General features: G+C 52.4%; 1 protein-coding gene and 1 pseudogene across 1 annotated transcript in view; both read left to right on the plus strand.

The window, feature by feature from the left end:
- Nucleotides 1-7,951: 7,951 nt before the first annotated feature.
- On the plus strand, nucleotides 7,952-12,352 carry LOC101341937 (aldehyde dehydrogenase family 3 member B2-like; annotated as a pseudogene).
- A 2,024-nt stretch (nucleotides 12,353-14,376) lies between these two features.
- TBX10 (T-box transcription factor 10) overlaps nucleotides 14,377-15,198 on the plus strand; it is a 27,546-nt gene continuing 26,724 nt past the window's right edge. Inside the window, exon 1 of the mRNA XM_004383890.1 lies at nucleotides 14,377-14,419. Coding sequence (XP_004383947.1) covers nucleotides 14,377-14,419 — 43 coding nt within the window. The remainder of the gene's footprint in view (nucleotides 14,420-15,198) is intronic.

Consider the following 15,198-nt stretch of genomic DNA (forward strand, 5'->3'; position numbering starts at 1 on the left):
CACTGAGCTAAAAGGGTGTCTGGGGGCCATACTCTCGAGGTTTCTCCAGTCTCCTTTAGGCCAGTAAATCTGGTCTTTTTTTTGTGAGTTAGAATTATGCTTTACATCCTTCTCCAGCTCTGTCTAGAACCCTCTGTTGTGATCCCGGTCAGAGCAGTCAGTCGTGGTAGCCGGGCACCATCTAGCTGTACTGGACTCAGTCTGGTGGAGGCCCAAAGGGGGTGTTTTTTGATCAGCAGGTAGGCCAGATGCAAGTACTTATCTTTTGCCGATTGAGTGCTGCTTTCCACCTGGATGGCTGAGTAGACACTCTGCCGATGGATCTCTCCCAATGTGGAAAATGCCTCCCGAGCGCCACTGCTTGCCTCACTGTGCATGCAAGCTGATCCAGCCTGAAGGGTGCCAGCTCCCACCAGGTCAAGTCTGGCAACTCCTCCCTGCTTTCAAACTGTCTCTCCCTCCCTCTGCCACTCAATGTGATTCCCCAACTTTGCCTTTGATGTTCAGGGCTCCTAGATTGTCATATGTAATCAATTCACTTGTTTTTTTTGGTCTTTGTTGTAAGAGGAACTATAGGAAGAGTCTGACTACTCTGCCATCTTGACCCCACCACCAGGTTTCAGAGTTTAAGAGCAAAGTTCACTGTTTATTTCTGGCTCGGGAAGCATGACATTCCCATTGTAGAAAATTTGGAAACTATAGAAAGAAGTCGAGCAGAAAAAAAACAGGATAAATAGATTGGCACACAGTCGCAGTGCTGGGTGGAGACAGGAAGAGTTTTGTGGCCACATCGACCAGTTCTTTGTTGTTGTTTTTTACTGCTACTCTTCAAAATCATCATTCTCCTTTGACTTTATCTCCACCTCCAGCTTCCATCCAGTGGATCAGTTCCCCTCGAGAGCTAACTTATCCTATAGAAAGCTGTCTACACAGGCTGTGTCCACTTCCTGCCTTCCTATCGCACCCTCAATCCACCCACCATGCCCCCAAACTGCTCTTGTCACCAGTGACCCACGTGTGGCCAAATCTCATGTCCTTATCTGTCCTCATTTAAAAACTTTCTTTATTGTGGTAAAAATATATAAAACAAAGTGTTTGTGATTTCAACAGTCTTTAAGTGTACAGTTTCAGTGACATTAATTATGTTTATCATGTGTAACATTCACCACTATCTATTTCCAAACCTTTCTTCATCATCCTAAACAGAAACTCTATACCCATTAAAGATTAACTACACTTTCCACTCCCTGGTAACCACTATTTTATTTTCTATCTCTATGAATTTGCCTGTTCTAGATAGTTCATGGAGTCTTTGGGGGTGCAAAAGGTTAATATGCTTAGCTCCTAACCAAAAGGTTGGGGGTTTGAGTCCACCCAGACATGCCTTGGAAGAAAGGCCTGGTGATCTACTTCTGAAAACTCAGCCAGCGAAAACCACATGGAGCACAGCTCTATTCTGACACACGTGGGTTCATCATGAGTTGCAATCGACCCGACGGCAACTGGTTTGGTTTGATTTGGTTTTCGATAGTTCATGTAAGTGGGATCACACAATATTTGTCCTTTTGTGTCTGACTTAATTTCACTTACCATAATGTTTTCAAGGTTCATCCATTTTGTAGCATCTATCAGAATGTCACTCTTTTTTATGGCTGAATAATATTTCATTGTATGGATAGACCATGTTTTGTTTATCCATTCATCTATTGATGGACCATTGGGTTTTTTCACCTTTTGGCTACTGTGAATAACGCTGTTGTTATTTAGCTGTAGGACTTCTTTATATATTCTGGATATTAAACTCCTATCAGACATATGGTTCCCAAATATTTTCTCCCATTCTGTAGGTTGTCTTTTCACTTTATTGATAATGCCCTTTGATGCACAACAGTTTTTACTTTTGATGTTCAATTTATCTCTTGTTTCTTTTGTTGCTTGTGCTTCTGGTGTCATATCTAACAATACATTGCCAAACCGAAGGTCATGGAGATTTACTGCTATGTTTTTTTCTAAGAGTTTTATCTCTTATACGGAGGCTATCAATCCATTTTGAGTTAATTTTGGTGTATGATGTGAGGTAGAGGTCCAACTTCATCCTTTCACATGTGGTTAACCAGTTGTCTCAACACCATTTGTTGAAGAGACTGTTCTTTCCCCAGTGAATGGACTTGGCACTCTTGTCAAAACTTAATTGGTCATAGATGTATGGGTTTATTTCTGGATTTTCAGTTCTATTCCAGTGGTCCATGTCTATCCCTTATGCCAGTACCACAGTGTTTTGATTACTGTAGTACTGAGGCTTTATAGTAAGTTTTGAAATCGCGAAGCATGAGTCTCCCAACTTTGTTTTTCATTTCCAATATTATTTTGTTTATTCAGGGCCCCTTGCAATTCCATATGAACTTGAGAATCAGTTCCATTTCTGCAAAAAAGGCCGTTGGTATTTTGACAGGGATTGCATTGAATATGTAGATTGCTTTGGGTAGTATTAACATCTTAACAATATTAAATCTTCCAATCCATGAACATGGGATGTCTTTCCATTTATTTAGGTCTTACTTCATTTTTTTATTCTCAGCTATGTTTTGTAATTTTCAGTGGACAAGTGTTTCACCTCATACACTTATCCTTAGGTATTTTATTTTTTTAGATGCTGCTGTAAGTGGAATTGCTTTCTTAATTTCCTTTTTGTAGCCTTCATTGCTGGTGTACAGAAACACAACTGATTTTTGTGTGTTGATCTTGATTCCTGCAACTTTGTCGAATTCGTTTACTAGCTGTAGTAGCTTTCTTGTGGCTTCTTTGGGATTTTCTATATATGGGATCAAGTCCTCTGCAAAGAGATACTTTTACTTCTTCCTCCCAATTTGAATGTGTTTTATTTCTTTTTCTTGCCTAATTGCTCTGGCTAGGAACTTCCAGTACAATGTTGAATAGCAATGGTGAAAGCAGGCATCCCTGTCTTGTTCCTGATCTTAGGGGGGAAAGCTTTCAGTCTATCTCTATTGCATAAGATGTTAGCTGTGGGTTTTTCATAAATACCCTTTATCACGTTGAGGAATTTCCCTTCTATTCCTAGTTTATTCAGTGTTTTTATTTATCATGAAAGGGTGTTGGAATTTTTCAAAAACTTTTCCTGCATCAAGTGAGATGATCGTGTGTGTGTGTTTTGTGTTTTTTCTTTTATTCTAGTAATGTGGTGTACTGCATTGATTGATTTTTTTTTTGTACCACCCTTGTACTGTGAACAAATTCCACTTGTTCATAGTGTATAATCCTTTTAATGCACGGTTGGATTTCACAGATCAGGTTTGAATCTGTCATTTAGCAGCTATGAAGAGGGTGAATCAGGTCCCCTCTCAGAGTCTCAGTTTCTTCATCCTTACAATGGGATAATAATAATACCTGTGAAGCTTAAATGAGATGAAGTGTGCAAAGTGCTCAGCTCGCAACCCCAGCTCTTCTTTCCTTCCAGCATTTGTTCTAACATGGGTCTGTTGCCTGTGGAAAAAATCTCAGCTCCCTCCGTGACAGGGTCTGTCCAGCTGCATCTTGTTTCTCAAAAATCTGCTTTTACAGGGCCTTTGCATATGGTGGTCCCTCGGTCCAGAACACCTGCCCTCAACTCCGTCTGGCTGACATCTTCCCTCCGAGAGGCCTTCCCCTGCCGCTTCCTCATTGCAGGCAGCCCTGCTGGTGGCCTCTTGCTGAGTCCATGCCACACCAATCATGTTTGTAATTATAAAATTTCTGGTGTGATTTTTGCTCCCTGTCTGTCTCCCCAGTTGGACTGTGAGTTACATGAGGACCGGCCAATTCTGTTGTGGTCACCCCTGTAGCCCCAGGCATCCCCAGTCAGCTCCCGCTTCAGCAAGCCCTCACTACCTGCTCCCCTGCAGTGGGCAGGCAAGGTCCAGAGCCCCTTGGACAGGGACCAGGAGCCCAGTGTCCAGCACCAGCCCCTCAGGGGATGCCCAGCCATCTGTCTCGTCTATGATGCAGAGGCCAGCTCTACTTTATTGAGCAACAGTGGGGCAGGGCCTGGAGATCAGCCATGAATAAGCTAACCCTGAGGCCACCCTGTAAAAATGGTGTGAAAATCCCAGAACCACTAAATTTTCAAACAGCAGACCCATGTAAATATATAGTCTTGGTAACTCAGTGAAAAAATGTTGCGTCAGAGGCGTCTGACCTCCTCTAACCTCACAAACAGGAAGAAGAATCAATATCAACAGTCCAAGGCTAACTGCTATGAGGCAGAGGTCAGACATGCCTCCTCCCTCTGACTTTTTTACCAAATCTGACACTAGCATCCCTCCCACAGCACTCTCTACTTCTCTGCTGGGTTCAGTAATTCGCTGCAATGGCCACACAGAACTCACAGACCACACTCACAGCTATGGGATTTATTAGGGAAGTAACAGGTTACAGTTCAGGTTCAGGAACACTCAGGATACAGTTCTTCGATCAGAGCGGCCTTTTCTCATCCACGCCCGCAGGTAGGTCTCTCTCTGGCCCTCAGTCCCTGGGACTGGACTCTGCCCTGCTCAGGCAAGTGTTATAAAGCTCTTTTAGCTTTGTAAATAAGTACCCAGAGGCACCCCACTCCACTAGCAAGACTCCTGCCTGAAGGCACTCAGCCTTCTTGCTCCATGGGCTGGGAAGCCCACCACGCTGTCTCCTGCCTCTGCTGCTGATGTTTCTCTGCCACTGCTTCTTGCCGTCTTCGGTGTTACAGCTCTGTCTCTCAGTCTTCTGGTTCCAGGAGCTTCTCAGTGTAGGGATCCCAGGTCCAAAGAACGAGCTCCATTCCTTGTTCTTCTTTCTTGGTGAGGTGAGATCCTCTCTTTCTGCCTCTGGGATGGCTCATTTTAAGCTTAACAGGATGACAAAACTGACCAATCCCCCCATTAGGGTTCCATATACCTTATTTGCATGGTCCCACCCTCACAAGAGTGCTAATATTTACATTATTGGCAAGCTATCCAATCCCCTTGGTGGACCACAAGCACCTCATTTGTATAGTCCCACCCAGTCATTTGGTATGAGTTACAAAGACTATGGTTAGAAGGGCTGTATTAAGTAATACATTGCACCACACATCCCCATGCACTCCAGGTGTGCACAAGTAAGGACACAGAGAGATTGTTGAGAAAGAGCAGAGGATGCCTGCTCTGCCCACTTCACTTGGGAAAGGTGTGATGGAGTTGGGGACAGGGTCCTGGGATGAACATCAGGACACATGGGTGCCATAGCTCAGCCCAGACTCCTCCACTCAGAAATGCCAGGCCTTGATGCAGGGATGAGACATTCAGCCTTGGTCTTCTGGGTACTACGCAGCCATGGAAGAAGTCAGAGCAGGAACTCCGGGCAGGGAAAGTTAGATGCGGGGAGGAGGGGCTGAAGTTGGCATTCCAGGCAGAGCTCTGGGTCATGGCTCTGGAACCTGAAGGCTCTGAAGTGCTCCAGGTCAACTCTGAGACTCAGGGAGGACACTGCCAGTAGCCAGACGTGGTCCCAAGGCAGCCCGAACCAGGGCCAGCTGTCCTGACACTCTCCAGGAAGACCTCAGGATGGAATGCCCTGGTGATCCCTCTTGGGCCTCTACCTGGACCTAGGATGGATTTCACTCTGCCACCCCAGGCCCAGCTCTTGGGGAGGGAGCAACACGGGACTCTGCATGGTCTGGCTCTGGAGGGGTAGGGGCAGGACAGAGGTGAACTTAGTCAGTTCACAGTCTTTGCTGAGCATCTACTGTGGGCTGCATCCTCCTCAGGCACTGGGATATAGTGCCCCGCCCTCATGGGAGGGTTAGGGTAAAAATGGTGGCATCTGACCTTCTCTAACTTCACCAGGGGGAAAAAGAATCAAGATCAACAGCCCAAGGCTGATTGCTATGAGGCAGAGGTCAGACATGCGTTCACCCTCCAACCTTTTTACCAATTCTGACACCAACAGTCTCTCCTATGGCACTCTCTACTTCTCTGCTGGGTTCAAGAATTTGTTGCAATGGCCACACAGAACTCATAGACAATACTCACGATTACGGGGTTTATTAGGGAAGTAACAGGTTACAATTCAGGTTCAGGATACAGTTCTTCCATCAGGACAGCCTCTTTCAGCTGTGCCTGCAGACATGACTCTCTGGCCCCTTGGCCTCTTCCCTGCTCAGGCAAATGTTACAAAGCTCTTTTAGCTCTGCCAGTAAGTGCCCAGAGGCACCCCACCCTGCCAGTAAGCCTTGGCTCGAAGGTGCCCAGCTCTCGCTCCATGGGTCGGCACACCCACTGTAACTGCCTTGCTCTGCAGGCCAGGACGCCCACCGCACCATCTCCTGGTTTGGCTGCCTCTGCTGCCGCCGTTTCTTGCTGTCTCCAGTGTTACAGCTCTGTCTTTTGGTCTCTCTCTAGGTCCTGGTCTCCTGGTTCCAGGAGCTTCTCAGCACAGGGATCCTGGGTCTAATGGATGTGCTCCACTCCTAGCTCTTTTTTCTTGGTGGTAGTAGGTCCCCTCCTCCCGCCTCGCTCTGGGACTGACCGCTCTTTTAAGCCTAGCAAGATGGCAAAACTGACCAATCCCTTTGTTAGGGTTCCATACCTTATTTGCACGCTCCAGCCCCCACAAGGGTGCCACGCACCTTGTTTACATTATTAGCAAGCTATCCAATCCTCTTGGTGGGCCACAAACACCTCAGCTGCATAGTCCTCCGTCATTTGGTGGGAGTTACAAAGACGACGGCTAGAAGGGACAGTGAGCAAGGGGGCCCCATGCCAGGAAAGGAGGTGGGGGGATCTGCAGGTGCCACTCAGGAACACTGCCAGTGTCTGGAATATGCCCAGCCTCCGTCCCGTCTCCCTGCATTCCTTATCCGGGACAACACCCGGAGTGCAGCACTGGCTGCTTTCCAAGTCTAGTTTATAAAAATGGTGACCACACAGCCAACGTCCCTGAGGGTGGGGCTGCAGGATGTGCTGCTACTGCCCCGGAGGGCGCTGTCCCCACTTCACGGCTGAGGAGAGTGAGGGAGGAGCAACCTGCCCGATCCCAGGAAGTCGTGGAGTGCTGCAATGCAGCCACCTCCTGCGAGGGTGCCCAGCAGGGTCTGAGGCAGAGGTCCCGGCTCAGAAAGCTGAGGAAACCGAAAAACTGACAGCTGAGGGAACTCACGTCCACACACACACACACACTCACACACACAACACAGACATACATACACAGAGACACACACACACTCAGACGTACACACTTAGAGACACAGACACCCTCATAGACACACACACTCATAGACACACACTCAGACACACACACAGATACACACTCAGAGACACACCCACAGACACACTCAGACACACACAGACATACAGAGACACACTCAGACACACAGAGACACACTCACAGACAGACAGACACACGCATGGTGTACACAATTGGGGGCGCCCTGACTGGGGTGTTCGAATCCTGGCCCTTGCTCTAGGTCTTGGCACCCTCTCTCCTGGTACTGCTGGGTCCCTTCTCTCCACCCCGAGCCCGGGGCCCTCCTCCACCTTCACCCCCCTGTGAATCCCGCAGGTCCACAGGCTAAAGCTCAAATGGGTCCAAGGCCCCATGGCAGCGTCAGCGCTGCCCCCCTGCCTCTCCCACCTTCCCACCTTTGCCCACAAAGACCCCACCCTCCGGGACCCTCTCTTCTGCTTTGAGATTGATCCCAAGGACCGGCCGAGTGCCACCGCTTCCCCAGAGCGGATACTGACCCTCCGTGCGCGTCTGTGCTCGTGTGGTGGAGGGGATCCGCGGGGGGGGGGGCGGGGGGCGGGGGGAGTGCAGGCAGCCCCTGGCCCTCGTAGGGTCCCCCATGGGGACGAGGAGGGGCGAGGTGCCGCAGACCCCGGGAGAGGTGGAGGTCCGTGGAGGGTGGGCGGCCCTGAAGCACACGCTATCCCCACCCGGTAGGATGAACCCCTTTGCGGACTCGCTGCGTCGGCTGCAGGAGGCCTTCAGGTCGGGGAGAACGCGATCAGCCGAGTTCCGGGCAGCGCAGCTCAAGGGCCTGGATCGTTTTCTGCGGGAGAACAAGCAGCTTCTGCAGGACGCCCTGGCGCAGGACCTGCACAAGGTGGGCGGGGCGGGAGGTGAAGCGGGGAATCGGGGTGAAGGAAAATGCTGAGGGCAGGCCGGGGCGGGGCTGAGGGCGGTGCACGGAAGGGAGGGAGATATGGGGCGGGGCGGGGCCGGGGGCGGGGTCGACGGGGCTCGTCCTCCCTGGACCTGGCCGTGTCCCTCCCACGAGGGGCTGCGTCTTCCTCTGCATCCCTGTCCCCCTTGCATCGCCTCTGCACCCCATGGTGACAGACTGTCCTCAGCTGATTTCTGTTTATTGAGCAGACCCTTACCTGGTGCGAAGTGTGTGCCATGCATGTTACAAGGTTAGTTCCTTAATACAGCCACGACTGTGGTCCCCATATCACAGACGGGGAAACTGAGGCCCACAGGGGTTAAGTCACTTGTCCAAGGTCCCACAGCCAGTGAGTGACAGAGCCGGCACTGGAATGCAGGCCGACTGGCCCGTGCTCCTGGCCCTTCCCTGCGTAGTGCCGGTAGGACTGCCGTGCTGTCTGCACTGTCCTTCTCCCCCCTCCCCCGGCACCTGCTGTGAGCGCTGACCTCCCCTTAACCCCTCTGCAGTCAGCCTTGGAGTCTGGCGTATCCGAGCTCATCATTTGCCAGAATGAGGTCGACCTGGCCTTCAAGAACCTGCACAGCTGGATGAAGGATGAGCCACCGTCCACCAACATGGTGAGCCCCGGGTGCCCTGCTGCTGCAGTGGTTAGGTGCTCAGCTGCTAACCAAAAGGTCGATGGTTCCAAGTCACCAGCTGCTCCAAGGGAGAAAGTTGTGGCAGTCTGCTTCAGTAAAGATCACGGCCTTGGAAACTCTATGGGGCAATTCTACCCTCTGCTCTAGGGTCGCTATGAGTCAGAATCAACTCTATAGCAGTGCATGGATGGGTGCACGGGGAAGGATGGTGGGGGGGGGCGCCCACGCACCGGCAGCTCCAGCCCAAACCCCTGGCTGCTCCCTGTGCCCTGGCGTGTTGCTGGATCCAGCGTGTGTAGGGAGTTTGGGGTGTTCCCCGCTGCCTCACTGGCCCTCCTGCACCCCAGTTCACAAAGCTGAGCTCAGCCTTCATTCGGAAGGAGCCCTTCGGCCTGGTCCTCATCATCAGCACCTGGAACTACCCAGGGCAACTGACGTGGGTGCCCCGGATGGGCGCCGTGGCCGCAGGTGAGCAGAGGGCCCTGTAGCCCCAAAGAGGCCCCAGACTCTGTCCCCAGTGTCTCTGCTGTCTGGTCCAGCCCTGGATGGAGGTGGGGCACCGGCCTCCCCTCTGCCGCCCTCTGTACCTGCAGGAAACTGTGCGGTGCTGAAGCCCTCAGAGATTAGCAGGACCCTCGAGAAGATCCTGGCCAAGGTGTTGCCCCGATACCTGGACCACGTAAGGGTGGCCAGCCCCATCAGTGCCTGGCACCCCCGTGTCCTGCCCTTGCCAGCAGGTGGGGTACCTCTGAGCCTACATCCCACCTGAGCCTGCCCACCTCCGCCTGCCCCCTCTGCAGAGCTGCTTCGCAGTGGTGCTGGGTGGACCCGAGGAGGCGAGGAGACGGGGCAGCTGCTGGAGAACAGGTTCGACTACATCTTCTTCCCAGGTGAGAGTGGCTCAAGAAGGGTTGTGGGGTGCAGGGAAGGGGTGCAGGGAGGGACAGCGGAGAACAGGGAATTGGAGAGGTGGTGGAGGAAGCCGTGGAGGGAGGAGGACCACCAGGGAAGGCGGGTGTGGCAGGCCAGGACTCAGGCAGAGAAGGTGCTGCGGAGGGGAAAGGAGCAAGAGGCAGTTTCCTGGACCGTGTGACCCAGGCCGATAGGGGATGGGGGTCCCCTCCGTGTCCCCAGGAAGCCGCTGCGTGGGCAAGATCATCATGGCTGCCGCGGCCAAGCACCTGACTTCTGTCACGCTGGAGCTGGGGGGCAAGAACCCTTGCTACATGGACGACAACTGACCCGCAGACCGTGGCCAGCCGCGTGGTCTGGTTCCGCTGCTTCAACACTGGCCAGACCTGCGTGGCCCCCGACTACGTCCTGTGCAACCGCGCGAGACGCAGGAGCGGCTGCTGCCCGCCATGTAGAGCGCCATCACCTGCTTCTATGGAGAGGACCCCAAATGTTCCCTGGACCTGGGCCGCATCATCGGGGAGAAGCAGTTCTGGAGGCTGCAGGGCCTGCTGGGCTGTGGGCGTGTGGCCATTGGCGGCCAGAGTGACGAGAGCGAGCACTACATCGGTGAGTCCTGCCGGCGGGGCCTGGGGGTGCAGGGGGAAAAGGGGTGCAGGGGTGAAGGGGGTACAGGCATGTAGGGGAGTGCAGGGTGGTACAGGGGGATGCAGGAGAACACAGGGATGCGGGGGCACAGGCTCTGGGTGCTGAGGCTCTTCTGCGCTGGAGAGCTCACAGCGGGCCACACGCTGTCCAGAAGAAACCTCAGGTCTGGAGCTCCCTTGGCCCCAGTGCCGTGATTCCCCAGTTCTAGCGTGCCTATCCCCCCAGTCCTCCCTGGAGCACCGCTTGGCCTGGAGCCCTGGGACCTGTGACCCTCGGCCTCCTGGGTACCGCAGTGGGTGGGTTCTCCGGCCTGAGCTGAGCGCGCCCTGTGCTGCAGCCCCCACGGTGCTGGTGGACATGCAGGAGACAGAGCCGGTGATGCAGGAGGAGATCTTTGGGCCCATCCTGCCTACCGTGAATGTGAAGGGCCTGGACGAGGCCGTGGACTTCATCACCTGGCGTGAGAAGCCCCTGGCGCTGTACGCCTTCTCCAACAAGAGCCAGGTGCGGCTCCAGGGACAGGGGGTAACAGAGGGGCAGAAAAGGGTGAAGACGGGGACCTGCCCTGCCCCAGCCCACCCTGGGAGACCATGAGTATAGTCCAGGCCAGCCAGTACAAGCATGTGCTGCACAGAGGCACCTGGCAGAGGCGTCCTCCAGGTGCAGCCCGCCAACTGTCTGCCCTGGCCAGAGGAAGAGGTGCCCCTTCTAATGGGCTTTCCCAGAGAGGCCCCTTTTCCTATGTCGTGCAAAGGTTCTATACGGGGAGCAGCAGCCCAGCGTGGAGTAGGGGCAGAGCCGGAGGTTGGGAGGGTCGGTGCATTGCTTACTGCTGGCTAACCTTCATGCCATGTCCTGTGGTCTCGGGCCCACCCTCAAGGTTGCAGGGTTTCCTCCACCTCTGCACCAGGATCAGTAACCACCAGGGCACCCCAGGGCACCCTAGACATGAAAGTGAAGGCGCTATTGTTTTTAAAAATAATTTATTTTATCTTTGTAGTTGTTATTGAAAATATACACAGCAGAACATATAGCAATTCAGCAGTTTCTACATGTGCAATTCAGTGACATGGATTACATTCTTCAAGTTGTGAAACCATTCTCACCCTCCTTTTCTGAGTTGTTCCTCCCTCGTTAACATAAACTCACTGTCCCCTAGGGTTCCTATCTAATTTTTCAACTGTTGTTTTCACTCTGATCCCGTATAGACAGACCTTAAAAGAGAACAACGCTCAAGCGAAGGAGCATCTTGTAGAAGGTGCTTAGAGCAGAGAGACACATTCAGTAGGGGATGGAGATGGGGGGGGTATTGATGACATGTGACCCTTCCACCTCCCTTGGGGGACGGTCGGAGGCCCTCCTCCCCATGTCTGGAACTGCCATGCCATTTTCCCCCCAGGTGGTGAACCAGATGCTAGAGCGGACCAGCAGCGGCAGCTTCGGGGGCAATGAGGGCTTTGTCTACCTGACTCTGCCATCCCTACCACTGGGGGGAGTTGGTGAGTCCCCGCCCTCCTCCACCCATCCAGCCCCCCGCCCCTTGGAGCTTGGGTGTGGCACCCCAGGCCCAGGAGGTCTCATTTTGCCTCCGCATACTGTTCAACCTTGATCTAGATCTTGGGCTCTTGAGGCCTCAGTTTCCCTGACTGTAAAATGGCTGTTAGAATGGCCCTCTCTCTCCAAGGTCCCTGCCACCTGTGGGCTTCTGGCTTGGGCTAGGGGCTGCTGCTGAGGCTGGCATGGGGGCCTGGGTGGGCTGCTAACTCCGGCCCTCAGCAATGGTGTCCACGCAGGCCACAGTGGGATGGGCAGGTACCACGGCCAGTTCTCCTTCGACGCCTTCTCCCGCCACCGTGCCTGCCTGCTCTCAAATGCAGGCCTGGAGAAGCTCAATGAGGTCCACTACCCACCCTATTCTACCTGGAGACAGCAGTTCATCACCCGGGCCCTGGGCTCCCAGAGCTGCACCCTTCTGTGACTGCCCACCTGCCTCCAGCAGCCTGCCTCTACACGACTCCTCCATCCTGCTGCTTGTGGCTGCCTGGCCCTGACCTACTCTGGGCTGCCAGGACCTCCTTATGGGTCCCTGAGAGACAGGTCTCCTGCCCAGTAGAATAAACATCCCACTCCTTGGCTTTGTCTGAACGGACCCCCTGCTGGGCAAGACCTCTGGGTGGCTGGTCCAGCCCCGTTCAGAACCAAAGTCCTCTCTGCAGCCTCCTGACAGATTCATTGACCCTCTACTTGGATATGCCTGGTGACAGGGAACTCACCCCTGCAATGCTGGGCAGCTCCTGTGGTTAGAAAGGACTCCCTTGTGTCATATCTGTAAGTAAGCCCCCAAAGACAGAGAAATTTCTACCTAACAGCTCGCTTCACACCTGGTTTGGGGAACTGGGGATGTCTTATCTAAAAGGATCTAGCCAATTGGTAGTGTCTGCCTCAAGTGCGTCATTGACAAAGATTCTGATGCTGTGTGTGGAATCAATAGGAAGGAGGACAATGATTGATTGGTGATGTCTGCTATGGGCACACGAAGGGGTGTGTGTGTGCACATGTTGACCACATCTATCATCCCTGCTCTAGACTCCCGGGGGGAGATGAGGCCTGACAGGATCCAAGCCTGGCCTCCTCATCTGACAGATGGGGAGCTTGGGGTCTAGAAACAGGACAGGGCTTCTGTTAGTCATCTAGTGCTGCTGTATCAGAAATACCTCAAGTGGATGGCTTTAACAAAGAGAAATTTATTCTCTCACAGTCCAGTAGGCTAGAAGTCCAAATTCAGGGTGCCAGCTCCAGGGGAAGGCTTTCTCTCTCTGTTGGCTCTGGGGGCAGGTCCTTGTTATCAGTCTGCCCCTGATCTAGGAGCTTCTTAGCACAAGGACCCTGGGTCCAAAGGATACACTCTGCTCCTAGCACTTCTTTCTTGGTGGTATGAGGTTCCTCTCCTCTCTGCTCGCTTCTCTCTCCTTTTACCTCTTGTAAGATAAAAGGTGATGCAGGCCACAGCCTAGGGAAACTTCCTTTACATTGGATTATGGTTGTGACCTTAGTAAGGGTGTTGCATCCACCTTAATCCTCTTTAACATAACCTAATCTTGCCTCATTAACCACAGGCAGAGATTAGGATTTTCAATACATAGGGAAGTTACATCGGATCACAAAATGGAGGACAAGCACACAGTACTGGGAATCATGGCCTAGCCAAGTTGACACACATTTTTGGGGAACACATTTCAGTCCATAACAGGGCTGAACTGAGTGTATACAGCAAAGCAGGGGCAGAGGAGCTAAGTGATGGTGGACTTTCCTGAAGTCTGCGGTGGGGGATCAGAAGACCGCACAGCTGATTCATGATGACCAGCCTCTTTCCCTAGACCTCACCCTGGAAGCCTGCTCCCAATCCCCCCACTCTTACTTCAGTGGGTTCCTCACCCCTCAGAGGCATGGGGGAACTGGGAAAGTGGTCCGAGGTTGAGGGAGCAGGGAGAAGTATGGTCCTCCCGTGCCCCTGGGAACTGTTGGGGATCTGTGGCTCCAAAGGGTACAAGGTGGACTCAGAGGAGGTGATTAACAGGGGCTTGTTGATGAGTGAATAACTGAGAGAATGGATGGATGGATGGATAGATAAAATAGGTGGATGGATGGATGCATGGGAGAGTGGATGGGTGAGTGGATGGATGGATAGGTAGATGGATAGATGGATGAATACGTGGGCTGATCTAAGAGAGAATGGGTGGGTGGGTACATGGGTAAGTCAGTAGGTGGTGAATGTATGAATGAGAGAAAGGGTAGTTGGATGAGTGGGTGGATTGATGGGTGGGTAGGAGGCCAGGTAGAACCTGAGTGATCAGTGGGCCTGTGTTTAAGGGATCTTCTCTCTCTCCATGCCTGCCCTGGGAAGTGGGTGCATCAAAATAACCATTGGACTGAAAAGAAAGAGTCAGAGGAGTTGAGAAAGAATCAGAAGGTCTCTGGGCCACAGTTTGGTCAGTGGGCCCAATGAGCAAGCGACAGAAGAGACAGCTCATTGAAGACACTTCGGGTAGTAAACTGCCCTTGTCACACCCAATCTTGTTCCTTTTGCCCTCTTAGCCATTGGCCATTGGTTCAGATAGGGAACAAAGCTTCCAAGGAAAATGTAGATCCAGAGGGCCACCTAGGGTGAAGGAGCAGTCCCACAATGGCCCCTTGACAGTACCCACAGTCAATAGGGCCTTTCCCCCACTCTCACTTGGGCCCCATACATACACCTCTCTCTTCTCCTACTCTTAGGCAGTTAGTGCAAGGGGTCAAGGGCACAGGGTCTGGACTCAGACAGACTTGAGTTTGAATCCTGGCTCTGCATATACAGGCTGTGTGAACTTGGGCAGGGTGTTAGTCCTTTCTGAGCCTCAGCTGTGGATGAGGACTGTTGATAAGACCATCTTCACAGGGATCTGGTGAGAATTAGATGACATGGTGCCTGCTGAGCCTCCTGCACAGCCTTCGGGTGTTTATTCTTCCCCACCCCTAAAATAACTTAATTGTTTCTTTGCCAGAGCCCACCACTTTCCAGCAGCATTTTTTCCTTCCCCAGGTGCTGTCTGAGTCTTTTGAGGGGCAGAATCAGTTTCTGAAGACCAGAGAGGCTGAGCTGATCTACACAATAGTGACTGGGTGGGGGATGGAGGAGAGGGGCAAGGGAACTGTTGAGGAGAGGAAAGGAGCTGGCTGGAAGGATCAGAATCACTTTCAGTTGTTAACCATTGTCATAAGTAAGGCAATATGTGTACTAACTGTTTAATGAGAAACTATTTGTTCTGCAAACCTTCATTTAAGGTA

The sequence above is a fragment of the Trichechus manatus genome, unplaced genomic scaffold, assembly GCF_000243295.1.
Source record: "Trichechus manatus latirostris isolate Lorelei unplaced genomic scaffold, TriManLat1.0 scaffold00113, whole genome shotgun sequence".
In the NCBI taxonomy this organism is placed as follows: domain Eukaryota; kingdom Metazoa; phylum Chordata; class Mammalia; order Sirenia; family Trichechidae; genus Trichechus; species Trichechus manatus.